Genomic DNA, 14,749 nt, shown 5'->3' on the forward strand with positions numbered 1-14,749 from the left:
TCTGGGTGTCACTCAAGTTGTTCCCATTACAGTAAAGAGCTACAGATGTAGTGCTGTACATCAAACTGGAGTGGCCTTTAAGTGAGGAAGCTGAGTCAAGTCCGCTGCTTCAAGGCTGAGTAATGCTAATCAGCCAGATAAGGATTTATTGACACTGTGGAGAAAAGAGCCAACTTCCATATGATTTTTATCCAGTGTGTGCATCCATTTAAGTGATCTAATTGATAGGGGGGACACACTGTGTGCATGTGTGTGTTTGTTTGAGCTTAAACCAACAGATGCTGTGTTCAAACAAATCTTCAATAGGACTTTGAGTGGGACCTCTGTGACAAGTCGTCGTCTGACACCAGCACGAAAGCAAACAGACTTTGTCAAAGCCGCCATGTCGCACGACACAACTGAGCTTCTTACAGGGAGTTCATTAAGCCTTTGTCAGTGTCAGGAGAAGTGTGTGCATTTGTGTGTTCCCCCTTGATCTGTTTTTGCAGTCAATGCAGTTGAACTGGCTGATTTTGTTCATTTGTTTTCTTGGATCATTTTAATCTGCCAGATAAGCTTCTCTGCCAGCTACCTAAGCACAATCATGCGGATTTACACCAGGTTTCAGGGGATGAGATATTAAAAGCCAACAGATGTGATAATGAACATAAAAATATTTCAAACAAGTCCCAGGCTGTTGCAGAAAAACCTCAGCCTGCCATTAATTTGTTCATTAACAAGTCTTACCTTGCTTTTTTCAGCAGTTTGTTGAGATCTCAGGGCCATAAAACATTTTTTTATTCATTTTTTTGATTTACATCTGATGATGTGCACAAAAGGTTTTCCGAGAATGTTAAGAAAAGCCTATGTAATATACTGTGTATCCTCTTTCATCAACATTTCTTTTTCCATTCATTTACAGGTGGCCTGTATGCAGTTCATCAACATTGTGGTGCACTCAGTGGAGGACATGAACTTCAGGGTTCATCTACAGTACGACTTTACCAAGCTGTGTCTGGACGACTACTTAGACGTGAGTTGAGACGGAGCACAGCAGGAAAAGTGGACAGAACAATGTGCTCGTAATAATCAGTATACAGTAGGTTGTCATTATGACAGTCCTGAGACAGCAGCCGCAGAAAAGTAGTCAATAATGGCTTTTCCATTACTTCAGAAAAAAAAATCAGTGAGTTCTGTAAATCCTCATGTCTTGACTCGCTGCAGAGGGTGAGATTGATGGCGGCCTCAGAGTCTGAGATGTCGGCCTCATGCAGTCAGCTGAAAAAATGGATATCTTCCCCGCTCCCTGACTGCCACGCTCTGATTGTCACACCACCTCTCTTTTTTTTTGTGTGTGTTTTCCAGAAATTAAAGCACACAGAAAGCGATAAGCTGCAGGTTCAAATCCAGGCATACTTGGATAACGTCTTCGATGTGGGAGCCCTCCTGGAGGATGCCGAGACCAAAAACGCTGCCCTGGAGCGGGTGGAGGAGCTGGAGGAGAACATGTCACATGTGAGAGAACCTCGACTATTGATTCCACTCAAAAATCCATAAAACCGACCCCTTAGTCCCATTCGTCTTCTCTCACAAAAGGAATCCAGCATGTCAGGATGCTGATGGCACAGTAAATTGACAGGGTGCGCAGCAGTCTGTGTGAGGCTCCTGTCACACCAGCTTGTTATCATGTGGTGACCCCTCAGCATGGGATTTACGATGATCTATTACTTGTACTTAACAGTCAGGTGGCACAGGACACATTATATGTGAACACGCTTTTCTAACATTCATAACTTTTAAGTGTTTTTGAAATCTACATATTAAATGCCTTGCATTCTGCTGTGCTGGATCATTTGCACATATTGAGTTATGGAAGCTGTCATCACAATGAGTTCATGTCACCGTGTGACCTCTTCCTCTCGGCTGTTGTTCCTATAGATGACAGAGAAGCTACAGGACATGGAGAACGAGGCCATGTCCAAGATCGTGGAGCTGGAGAAGCAGCTGATGCAAAGGAACAAGGAGCTTGACTCCATCAGGGTCAGTATCAAGTCTACACATGTTTAATGATAATGACAAATATGAGCTTTATTCTGTACTGTATGTATTAGAACAGTTTGATGTCCTGGTTCCTCTAATGTGTCAACAATCCCGCCTTCCTTGTGTGTGTCTCTTCCCCACACAGGAAGTCTACAAAGACACCAGCTCCCAGGTCCACTCACTGCGGCAGATGTTGAAGGAGAAGGATGAGGCCATCCAACGACAAAGTAACCTGGAGAAGAAGATCCACGAGCTGGAGAAGCAGGGCACCATCAAGATCCACAAGAAGAAAGACGGTGACATCTCCATCCTGGCCTCGCCGCCCGCCGCCATAGAGGGTTTGCCGGGTGCCGTGACGGCAGGAAATGGTGGAGCTGTCGGTCCAAACCATGTAGGAACTGTAGCGGGTGTGCCTGCTCCACCTCCACCGCCTCCTCCACCCCCTCCACTGCCGGCTAACAGTACATGTAGGTTTTAATATTTGTACAGTATATTAGCATATGAAACAGTTGATCATGAAATACAAAAAGGAGATAGAATGGATTATACAGATTTTGTCTGTAAGATGAAACTAGTTGCTAAGAACTGAGCTGAACGGTAAATGTAGTTAATTAAAACTCTGTCAAACTGAAACATGACTGACATGCAGCTCAGGATATGGAGCTAACCACCTCACCTCTCCTCTCTCCCAGTGCCAAATGGACCGTCGTCAGCCGTTCCAGCGGCAGCCGCAGCCCCCCCACCTCCTCCGCCGCCTCCACCACCTCCCCCTCCACCGCCCGGCCCAGCCTCAGAAATCTCCGTCCCTCTGCCTCCTCCACCTCCCCCCATGGCCCCCCCACTGCCCGGCTGTGGAACACCCACCGTCATCATGAACTCTGGGTTGGCAGGTAAGGTCATCACGTGTGAGTAGGTGAATGTGCAATATAGTAGTAGTGAGTTATGTGAACTATAATGGGCATAGCAGCTTCTTTGGAACAACAGACATCAACAGACATCAAAATGACAGTAACTCCCGCAGCAGCTTTTTTTTTTTTTTTTGCTTTGCTAGAGCTGTGAGGAAATTCAGCTGTATTGTAACTACTCTTCTCCAGTGCAAATGAGCACTTTCTGCAGCTGCTTCACAATAAAAGCCTTCTTATAGACCAGTATCTATATTTTATTTATCTGAAAATGATGGTAAAAATGTCAGATATTTTCTGCTCAGATGATGACAACTGGTTAGTAACTAAATCAGATTAGACCCTTCTGTAACCAGATGAACCTGAAGTTTATGCCTAATATACAAAGGGGTGTACATTTCTACATACCTGTGTGTAAGCGTGAATGAATGTGTCGAAAAGATAACATCCTCACTGAGAAGCTTCAAACATTTAAATCAGAAAACACAGGAACGCAACCCAGTGATATCAGTTACTCCTCTCAATGCTTTACTTTATTTTTTATTTTATTTTGAAAGCATAGTCTTTTTATTTTTTTTACTGCGTTGTGTGTGCGTGTGTGTGTTTTCTCACTAACTGCTGGTTTCTTAATGACTTTTACTTGATTCTTTTTTTCTCTGCCAACCAGAGGGACCCATCAAACTTTTCTGTAGGTTCTGCCTGTTATGTTTGTTGTTTCCTCCCTCCCTCCCCCCTCCCCACCCCGCCCCCCAGTGTTCCCCTTCTCCCCCACAAGTGTTGAAAACGGTATTTTAAGTCTTCGAATCCCAGCTGAAAACACCAGAACAACAGTTTCTTAGAGCGACCTCCTGTAAAACATTTTACACGACAAAAAGAAAAAAATACCAGATTTCACACTTTTTGCATGATTTTACCTTCACGCCTTGCTCTTGCTGTAGTGTTGTGGTTGTGTGTGTGTCTCTGTGTGTGTGTGTGTGTGTGTGTGAGGTATCACCGCATCTCAAAGAGTTTGTTGCAGGCTGAGACACACTAACCTGCTGCTGATGACAGAAAGTGATAGGCGAAGCTGGAATGCTGTTTATCTTTCTGAAGGCAGCGTTATCTCTCTGTCCCTGCTGACACCTTGTCTGTGTGGTGAAGCCGGGCGCCGTCTCAGTATTCAGCTTCAACAAATCAGGCCAAGTGGCCACAAATAGTTTTAATCTCTCTGATAAATAGTCTGTTACTTGGCCAGGCAGGAAATCCTCCACCTCATGCACCATTTACCGTCAGGATATATCATTTGGCGTCATACTCCTGTCCCACATGGAGGCTTCACTCTGCTTAGAGGAAAAAATATCAAAGCAAAGTGTGATTGTGTGTTTTTAGGGGTCAGACAGGGAGATGGGGAGTCATATCCATGTCTGTCACACATCCCAGATACCCATCCACCCTCTGACCTGCACGCGTTATGTGAATGTGCGTTTCCTGATATTTGATGAAAGGAATCGCTGTGCTAACTCGACTGTGTCCCGTGTAGCTGTTAAGATCAAGAAACCCATCAAGACCAAGTTCCGTATGCCCGTCTTCAACTGGGTGGCCCTGAAACCAAACCAGATCAACGGCACCGTCTTCAACGAGATCGACGACGAGAGGATACTCGAGGTGAGTTCGGCCGAGTAACGCGCCCGCCTGGCCTCGTTCCCATGGAAACGGGACACAAACTGATTTATTTGCGGCCGTCTTTCAGGACTTGAACGTGGACGAGTTCGAGGAGATGTTCAAGACGAAAGCCCAGGGCGCGCCCATGGACCTCACCGTGAGCAAGCAGAAGGTCATCCAGAAGGGGCCCAACAAGGTGTCGCTGCTGGACTCCAACAGGTCAAAGAACCTGGCCATCACACTGAGGAAAGTCGGCAAGACGCCTGAAGAGATCTGCAAGGCCATTCAGATGTAAGCCCCTTCAAAATAAAAGCATCATCAGCAATCCCCCTGGTGTTCTACCATGATTTCTTACAAGTCTTTTTGCCTAATGAGACACTTGTTTTGAGTGTCCTATACACTGGCATCTGTTAAATGTTGGTCTACAATACACTAGCCATGAATTACAGATTATATTTTGGAATAATGGGGCATTTAATAGTTCAAATAAATGAGATGATCAATGGTCATTTAAAAAAAACTTTTGTTCAAGACCTGAACCATACGTTGTTGTATCATGTGTGTTTAACTTTGACTTTCGGTTGTCTGACATACTGTACGTGCCTCCACCCTCCTCTGTTTTACTGTTGTCCAGGTTCGACCTGCGGACGCTGCCGGTGGACTTTGTGGAGTGTCTGATGCGCTTCCAGCCCACAGAGAACGAGATTAAAATCCTGCGTCAGTTCGAGAAGGAGCGCAAGCCACTGGAAAGCCTGACGGACGAGGACCGCTTCATGATGCAGTTCAGCAAGATCGAGCGGCTCATGCAGAAGATGACCATCATGGCCTTCATCGGCAACTTCTACGAGAGCATTCAGATGCTCACACCAGTGAGTTTTGGACAATTGGCATTAAATTGCAAAACAAGAAAGGCTGTTAAAGATTCTTAGTATTGTTATTAATGCTGGTTTCTGGTTTTATAACCACTGAATTGGACTTGCTCTGTTTCCCCACAGCAACTTCATGCAGTCATCGCAGCATCGGTGTCCATCAAGTCGTCACAGAAGCTAAAGAAAATTCTGGAGGTATTTAAACCGGTCACATTCGGACCGAACGTAATGTCGAACCCATGTGTGGTTTCCTTTTTCACATCCGTGCTCGTTGCTGTTCTGCAGATTATCTTAGCGCTTGGAAACTACATGAACAGCAGCAAAAGAGGAGCAGTGTACGGATTCAAGCTGCAGAGTTTAGACCTGGTAGGTTGAAATTGTTTCCTGCTGCCTTTAAAATCATCCACCACCCACCCACCCGCCCCCCTCTGTACGTGCTTTCTGCACTTCTGATTTCTCTTCTTTCTTTACTTGCAGCTGCTTGACACCAAGTCGACGGACCGCAAGATAACATTGTTACACTACATAGCCAATGTGGTGAAGGATAAATACACGCAGGTTGCTCTTTTCTACAATGAGCTGCATTATGTTGAGAAAGCTGCAGCGGGTGAGTCACACAGTGAAGGGGTATCGGTTCATACATGTATACCTTTTTTTATTTTTTTTATTTTTATTTTTTTTCAGTAATATTTCTTCACATTTTTACTATAAATATTGTATCTTTTTATTATCATTTATGTTGAAATCCTACTTGGCAGTGAACTAGATTCTGATTCTGGTACATGTTAGATTCAACCCATTAATGACTCGTAGACAAATCCTTGTGCATCTTTTGGAGATTCAGTTTAAAGCTGTACAGAAATGGCCGTTTGTCCTGTTTGTCGCGCCGAGTTGTCACGAGCTGCAACACGAGTTTACCCGGGTAAGGAAAACGAATTTGATTGGTCGTTATGGAGCGGGCGGGATATTCAAAGCTTGGGGCAAGACCGAGCTCCGTGTGTGTGTGTCTCAGACGTTTGAATGACGGATGACGGATCCAATATCAGTGGCTGGTGAATCGTGTACAGGCTGACGTATAATCCATGCGCCTGCATTATCCAATGCGAAAAAAAAATACACACTTTCATCCCGGATTTACTCAAAAATAGAATTTTGCACAAAGTTTGGCCTACATCGTCTGAAAGATGAGTTATCACATTAATTTTATGATCCAGAGTGGGCTCAAATTCAGTTTTCTTTTCTGTACACCTTTAAGCTGTTTTTGTTAATTTGTCTATCACATGTTGATATTATTCAGTACCAGTGTTTGATTCAGTGCAGTAGTGTGTGTGGGGTTTCCTCTGTGCTCATACGTCTCCATGTGCTCACAGTCTCACTGGAGAATGTGCTGCTGGACGTTAAGGAGCTGCAGCGGGGCATGGAGTTGACCAGAAGGGAGTACAGCATGCACGGCCACAACACCATGCTCAAAGACTTCATCGCACACAACGAGAGCAAACTGAAGAAGCTGCAGGACGATGCCAAGATCGCGCAGGTAACATGATGAGCGCGCCTCTACTTTGCCACGGCACCCCTGCCTTCCTTCAGTTGTTTTCTTTCTCCCTCTTGTCTGTTAAACAGTCGTCTGAATGTTAATCCTCTGTCTGGTTTTGAAAGGACGCCTTCGACGAAGCCGTGAAATTCTTCGGGGAGAACTCCAAAACCACACCGCCCTCCGTCTTCTTCCCTGTGTTTGTGCGGTTTGTTAAAGCTTACAGGGTGAGTTCTATACCAGTCTCTCACACAGCCACACAAAACCAGTAGAAGACCCCTCCCACACACACACGCGCACACACCTTTCCAGCTCTTTAGCACTAGACGTCAGTGTGGAGATGTAAAACAGTTTTTGAAATGCTTTTCTGTCAGCGCCCACCGTCCATCTGTGAAGTTATGTCACAAAATTTTCAGATGAAATGCAATCACACATTACATTTCTGAACCATGTTGCACTGGTGTTTGGATGATGATTATTGCCTCTTTGTAAATAAATAACTTCATATTTCACTCAAATCAGCAGATTGATCAACACATTTACATGACCTTGGATTCAGTTCAACACTGTCTGGAAGTGTTTGACTGTTTTCAGCTGTGGTCCTTCCACGACAGCTGTGTGTCAGCTCTGTTTAGTGAACCACTTTGTCTTCTTTACCGCTCCAAACTGCTCGTAGCACTGGAGTACCGCCTCAGTTTGCACAGAATATTCAAGCTGACTGCTGAATCCAGTCCAAACTGTAGAGAGGTTTCTGCTATAGTGACAACCCCACTCAGAAATGTAATAGATGATACATGTCCACATATCAAGAGGGATGCCATATGTCACTTGATGATATTTGTTTCTAACATACATGGAGTACTGTGGGTGTGTATATACTGTATATATTTATATATAGTAGAAAAAAACTATATAACTCAACTATAAAACTCTATAACTTTGACATGTTGTCTATTTATATTGAATAAAAACATATTTTACATGTAGGAATTTAATAAATGTACATACTGTATGGTGCATATGCATATGGGACAACACAGTGGTTGTATATTTAAGCTATTGGTGTCTGTGTACATGACATGAATATGTATCTCTGCAGCAAGCAGAAGAGGACAACGAGCAAAGAAAGAGACAGGAGCAGATTATGATGGAGAAACTTCTAGAACAAGAGGCCATGATGGAGGAAGACCAGAAGGTGAGTCCCCCCCCCCACACACACACACTTCTTACCCCCCCTCCCTCCCTACACACCTTTCTAGGGCAGGAGGCCACAGTGGATCACACCGACCAGAAGGTAAGCCGGCTCCACTTCCTCCCCTTCCCGCTTCATCCTCTCTTCCTCCAGACTTCTGATCACAGGATTAGTTCAGCACCTACTGCCCGTCGAGTATATCTGTATCTGGTTCTACTGTCTCGACACCTGCTGAGTGACATCACATTAACTCAGGATCAGTGACTCTAATTCTTCAAATGGTTCAGTTAACTCAGACGTGCACAAATGCTGGCATGAAGTGGAGCCAAAGAAAAGAATATAATGGGTGGGAGAATCATATACTCAGAGACTTGCTAACAGATGTTAACAGATGTTGAATGGTGTCTTCCCCTGTGTGTGTGTGTCTGTCTGTCTTCCTCAGTCTCCATCCCATAAGAACAAACGGCAGCAGCAGGAGCTGATCCAAGAGCTCAGGAGGAAACAGGTGAAGGACAGCCGCCACGTCTACGAAGGCAAAGACGGAGCAATTGAGGACATCATCACAGGTAACGTCACCTGGGCCTGCCTGTGTGTGACCACGCACACACACACACACACACACACACAAACACACACACTTACAGACACATACACATACACATACACATACAGGGTGCTCTGCATGAAGGTTCTCTTCTGCGCTGTACATTCAGTCTTTAACAAAGGGACTTTAAAGCAACTAACACAATGACTGTGGCTCTTTTAAAATTCAGCTGTCAGATGTTTGAGAACTGAAGGTATTGCCTAATGAGTACAAACATGCACTGACAGTCCCGCTAATCCAGATCTGTATCTGCTCTGTCATTGCTTTGTAACACCATCTGTACATAGACTGGGCCGGGTTGTGACTAGCTGCTAGAACATTAACGAATGAGAAATGAAAACCCATGGGCAGTGGTGGAAAGTAGCCGAGTACATTTATCGAGGTGCTGTAATTGAAGAGGTACCCGTCAATATTATATATTATATTTCAATCATTTCATGAAAATGTATAAATATCTGACATCCAGAGTCAATATTAACTGACTGATCCTTAGGCTGATATTTGCATTTGATATTTGAGTAAATAAAGCTAATAAATGTGTATTTTCCTAATATATATATTCAGATGTTTGTAATTCTAAGGAGGGATATACACTACGTGGGACATTTTAACATAAAAAAAAAGAATTTCAGCAGGTGTATCCACAGATAGTGATACTGACTCATATATACAATACATACAATTTACTTACTAAAATATGATTTTACATTCAAAGCACATGGTGTGCTAATAAAAGGTATTGTTCTAGTAAATTGTTTTCAAAGTAGGTACACTCAGCTCCATCTACAACAGTAAATTGCTATTCGCGTGTTGCTTTAGCCATATATAATAGTAAAACACTCGCAAGAATCTTTTATTCATAATTAGTCTGTTATGTAATAGTTCTACATTTTTGATACTATACTTTAACTTGTGAGGGAATATTTTTGTTCAGTGTGATGTTGCTACTTTTCACTGATGTCTCTCAGTGCTTCTTCCACCACTAACCATGGGAATAAGTTTAGTTAACGCCCCCTGGCAGCTGAAATTCAGATTGATCCAAATCTTTGCAGCAGTAAAACTTTGTTAGATTTTTTTTTTTTTTTTTTTTTTACAAAGAAAGCCAGACGACATTTATGGCAACATAAATAACGCTAAGAGTCATTTCAGTTCACCAGCTGCCTGTTGGGCCTCTTGATTCCTCTGTCAAACACCGTTGAAGACGTTGTTCACCCGGCCCCTCCTGATGCTGTTGTCCGGTATTTGCTTAGTGCTAACCAGTGCTTAACCCCCTGTAGGAATCTGCTTTTCTTATATTGTGTTTGTCTTGTCTTGTCCTGGCTGTTGTCCCTGTTGTTCTCAATGCAGTGCTGAAGACAGTGCCCTTTACCGCCCGCACAGCCAAGCGCGGCTCTCGGTTCTTCTGCGAGCCCGCCCTCAATGAGGAGTACCATTACTAAGCTTATAGAACTACTCTCTCTCTTCTCAAAGGTTGCTGGAACAAAATGTTCTCTTCTTTATGTCTTTTCTCTCCTCCCCCCTTATGCATGCCTCTTCACACTCCTCCTCTTTTAACCGTGACACTCTCACACTCTCACACTCCAGACCTGTGCATGTGCACCGAGCCGGGATCTCTCATGGTTTTGGAGACAGGAACACATGTCCTGAGTGCATGTGTTGTTTGTGTGTGTGTGTGTGTGTGTGTGTGTGTTCACATGTCCTCTCCCTCCCTGAGCATGACAAGGTGTCGGGGTAACGGTTTTCTCTGCACAATTGCATGAAAAGTGTGACAATCCTCATTCATCGTTATTGTTTTATCAACCATGGCAAACCATAATGTCACAGAGTAAAACTGCCTCCAAGGTCAAAACCCACCTGCACTGTCAGACTTTAAGTGGCGGAGCTACTTTCTGTCGTGTCCGGGAACAGAAATGTTCAACTGGGTGCTGCCATCTAGTGGTGGTGTACTGAAAATGTATTTACAAACTTGTGAGTGGAGTTCATCTCTGATTTGATTCAAATTTAACGATCCAATTTGATCAGTAGCACCAAACATTCTGCAGTGCCGTCTTGTAAATGTACACAAGTGTATATACAAGCGTATCACCGTCGCCATGGCAGGTGTTGGCTGATGTTTTGATGTTTGAGTACCTGTGGCATTATACGTTGCTGTTTCTGTGTGTTTCACTCAATGTTTTCATCAGAAATGAATGTGTTCATTATCACTTCTCATTGCTGCTGTTGATCCAGCTTCTTGCACGGCGATCGCTTCACCCCCCCCCCCCCCCCCCCCCAACACAATGCACCCCCCCTGCTCTCCCCCACTTCGCCCACATGCGTGATCCTGCCATCTGCCGACAGTCCACCTCCCTGTCACACGACCCTGTGCTGCCTGGCAGGCTCTCTAACCCACTGCATGATGCCTGCACATAAATAACCTTTCGCATTACAGCAGTCTGTCTCTACACTTGCAGTCTTTGCGTTACTAACTAACCACTTGTTTTGATGCTAATTCATCCGTATTCAGCTGACTGCATGTGACCGCATGCATGCACGCTTTGTTAGTTTTTTTTTGTTTTGTTTTGTTTTGGTGAAGAGCCTGTTGACCATAATGCTGCTGTGTCCTGGAACTGTGTTTATTTCTTTCTCAGTTCACATTCGCTCTGTACTGGAAGTTTGAAACAGGCTTGTTGTCTTTCCTGCTGGTAGCCACTCTGCAAAGCAGTCTGAGTTTAGCAACAGAAAAAAAAATCCAATATAAGCTTTGATCCTTTCCCACCCCAGTCTATCCTCCTTCCTGCCAGTTGAACCAGTTAACATCCTCCAGCTCTCTCCCCCTTCTCTCCCCACTCTGGCCCAGTCCCTCCGTGCAGCCTGCTGCCATTCTGCTTTGCTCTCGCAGCGCTGTCTCTCTCTCTCTGTGCAAAGCCAGTGTGAAAATGTTGGGCTGACTCTGGCTCTGGTCAGTCTCCTCCTCCTCCATTTTAACCTTCATGTTGTCTTCTCTTTATCTAGCCCTAAAGAAGAATAATATTACTAAATTTCCCAATGTCTACTCGAGGGTAAGGAACTCCTCCAGTAGCTCCTCTGTAGTGGTGGATGTGTCCCAAACCTGGCAAGCATCTCTTTATTACCTCCCTTCCTGTTTTTACTGTCTTTTCACTTAGGGTTCACTCAGCATTCACCTACCTGTCCCTTTGTTTTCTCCTCATTATATCTGCTTAATAACAGTATATTTAGGTGCCTTATGCAACAAAAAAAAAAAGGTTACACTGCAGTAGTTGCCTCACCTTTTTATTAGTCATTTCAGATTTTCTATATTTCTGGCAGAGCTCAAACCCAGCTCAAACCCTGCTGCTGGTCTCAGTGGTAATACTCAGAGACAGCTCACCTGAGGGCCTTTTTTTTTTCCCAGTGTAGACCTCATGCTGCTTTGAAAGACAGGCTACCAGCACTATGAGCATGTGGGCTCATCAAATCACCCTGACAAGATGACTGACAGCTCTTTTATCCACCCCCCCCCCACCCCAATCCCCCCATCCCCTCACCCCCTCAGATTTGAGGAATCAGCCTTACAGGCGAGCCGACGCTGTGCGAAGGAGTGTCAGGAGGCGCTTTGATGATCAGAACCTGCGGACGGTGAACAACGGCGAGGTGGTCATGTGACAAGGGAACGGTGCACGTGCAGAGAAGTGGGGGGATGGGGGTCAGAGGTGGTGGTGGTGAGGATGTGAAGACGTGAAGAGAGGGAGCGACAGAGCGAAGGACGATAAGCGAAAGACGACAAGTGATGTAGCAACCATAGAGATGAGTATGTATATATATATATATTACATAAGAATACACGTTATTCCATGTCTGTGGTATCGTAGCAGCTTTTCACTATGAAGGACTGAGACATGTGCAGGACTGAATTTAAAGAAAAGTGTCTGAAAGGTTGGTTCAGAAAACCTTAGACAAGCCAAGTGCCTGAACTTATTTTTTGTTGTGGTCTGATGTCACATTGTCCTCTCGTCTGTGTCTGATGACTTTTTGATATCCCCACTTGGAGCAATACGATTTGACCTGGCTTTAATTTGAGGATGTGTAAAAAAGAAAAAGAAAACTGGACTCGGCGTCGGCTTCAAGAGCCACACACGAACAGATGCTTCCTTGGAAACGTTATGTAGAATGTATGGGACGTGTTCCCTCGTAGCCGTTACAGATATCACATCTTGACACTCGGTACTTCTCGGTGCTTTTCCATTCCTTGTAAGCTACAACCATGCATCTAATCTTCTAACTATAAGGGCTGATGATCAGGCAGGTAAAAAGTGAACATAAAATAATACAAATTATATATTTGTACTAAAAAAAATGAATGAAAAAGAGTCATTCTTTTCATGTAATGTGAACTGTACACATCAGACCTCTCCATACTGACTTCTCTTCACCACAGTTGTTGAGTCGAGGCTGACTCTGCAGCTCTCAACCAATACAAGAGGCTGACTGCTTATTTTAAACTCTGCCGTCCATTTCTGCAGCAATTTGAATGGTTTCTGGGAACAAATTAAGAAGAAACATAAAAAAAGAAAAAAAAAAAGATTTTCTACCAAGCATAGAAACTGCACAAAAAAATAAAGCCTACTGGATGATCTTATTGTCAAAACTGGATATAACTTAGCATTTTATCTCTGTAGACTTTCTTTTTCACAGGTTAATCATATTCCAGGCTACTGCGTCTACTTACTTTTATTGTAATTTTGATGTATAGTATTTAACCACTGAGAAAATTCCTTTAAGCTCATGTTTCCATCTAATGTGTTTCCAGTCATTAGAACACGACGAAACAAAAGTTACACCACACAAAAAGTTTCCTAAATGTACAGATATTTTGCTACAACCCATGTTTTGTTTGTTTTTACTTATTCACATTACCAGATGGTTAATATTGTACATATTGTTTAAACAAAAGTTTTTTTTCATTGCCTTGTGCTATACAACTTGAATGTTATTTTAACTTATAGTTTTTATTTTGGTTTCCATGTTTGTATATTTAATTAAACCAAATGCAGCCAGAAACCTACAGTAGTGTGTTAAATCACATCTCATTGTTGTGCGGGAGCATCACTGAGTTTGCTCGTATGTGGGTCACAGGTGCAGAGCCCAAAAACAAAAAAAGCAAAATGTTGTGATTGTGTTCATACATTGTACACAACTTTATGACTTCATTGTGATTATTACACTATTCTGTGTGTTAACCTGTGATGAGCTGGTTCTGCGGCTCAGAGATGCCCCCTGCTAACTTAACTATAATCAGTTCCACTGAAGCATGTGCTGCCGTACATCTGCTTTTATCTCAACTTCACTCTCTGTAATAGTCATTTCTCTAACTGGATAATACTGGCATGTTTTTTTTGTTCGTTTTTTACTTTCACCAGAAATGTATTTTAGGCAGTTTGTGCTTATTACTAAATAACACTTTTTTTTTATTAGGTGATATGAGATTTTCAACAAATATGATGAAATAAACTATTTACATTGATTATAGAACTGTCTCATCGTTGTCTTCAAACTGGTAATGGTTGCAAATTGAATTTCCATATTGTTAGTGTCAGATGTTTCATTTTCACATCTGGTAGAACAGCAGGATCTGATGGTGATTTGGCTTTATTTTAAGGTCACATTAGGTTAATTAAACATCACAAAGAAGTTATACAATAGGACACCATGTGGCGCAGTGGGCTTAGCAGGCGCCCCACATGCAGAAGCTGTAGTCGGCCCTATATCGAATCCCTCATTGGGTGGCCTTTACTGCATGTCATTCCCCCTCTCTCTGCCTCCACATTTCCTGTCTGTCTCAACTATACTGTAAAATAAAGGTGTAAAAAAAAAAAAGCGTTACACAATAAGCTTTGACTGTGCTGATCATCATAAGTATCCAGTTGCAGACGTCATCCATTGAAACAGTATTTTATTACATTGACTACAGTATATTGATTTTAACAAAATGCTCCAATTTAAATCTTTTTG

The 14,749-nt window shown here is 43.3% G+C and overlaps 1 protein-coding gene across 12 annotated transcripts in view; it reads left to right on the forward strand.

Moving 5' to 3' along the window:
- The window catches only part of fmnl2a (formin-like 2a), a 51,767-nt gene extending 37,501 nt beyond the window's left edge, over positions 1-14,266 (forward strand). Inside the window, exons 11-29 of one of the 12 annotated variants that reach the window (XR_015034589.1) lie at positions 902-1,012; positions 1,345-1,494; positions 1,918-2,019; positions 2,165-2,486; positions 2,712-2,909; positions 3,589-3,609; positions 4,441-4,565; positions 4,651-4,853; positions 5,197-5,431; positions 5,558-5,626; positions 5,717-5,797; positions 5,909-6,038; positions 6,802-6,965; positions 7,088-7,189; positions 8,062-8,157; positions 8,597-8,720; positions 10,106-10,228; positions 11,753-11,852; positions 12,294-12,927. Coding sequence is in view for 11 of the 12 variants with exons in the window: in XM_085764723.1 (XP_085620849.1) it covers positions 902-1,012; positions 1,345-1,494; positions 1,918-2,019; positions 2,165-2,486; positions 2,712-2,909; positions 3,589-3,609; positions 4,441-4,565; positions 4,651-4,853; positions 5,197-5,431; positions 5,558-5,626; positions 5,717-5,797; positions 5,909-6,038; positions 6,802-6,965; positions 7,088-7,189; positions 8,062-8,157; positions 8,597-8,720; positions 8,928-8,951; positions 11,753-11,852; position 12,294 (2,358 nt within the window). In the remaining variant the exon portion in view is untranslated. Of the gene's footprint in view, positions 1-901; positions 1,013-1,344; positions 1,495-1,917; positions 2,020-2,164; positions 2,487-2,711; positions 2,910-3,588; positions 3,610-4,440; positions 4,566-4,650; positions 4,854-5,196; positions 5,432-5,557; positions 5,627-5,716; positions 5,798-5,908; positions 6,039-6,801; positions 6,966-7,087; positions 7,190-8,061; positions 8,158-8,596; positions 8,721-8,927; positions 8,952-10,105; positions 10,229-11,752; positions 11,853-12,293 lie in introns of all 12 variants that reach the window. The other 11 variants (XM_085764731.1, XM_085764723.1, XM_085764727.1 and 8 more) reach the window with 11 other exon arrangements.
- The last annotated feature ends 483 nt before the right edge of the window (positions 14,267-14,749 follow it).

The sequence above is a fragment of the Trachurus japonicus genome, chromosome 21, assembly GCF_045865225.1.
Source record: "Trachurus japonicus isolate A0001 chromosome 21, Traja_1.0".
NCBI classification, from domain to species: domain Eukaryota; kingdom Metazoa; phylum Chordata; class Actinopteri; order Carangiformes; family Carangidae; genus Trachurus; species Trachurus japonicus.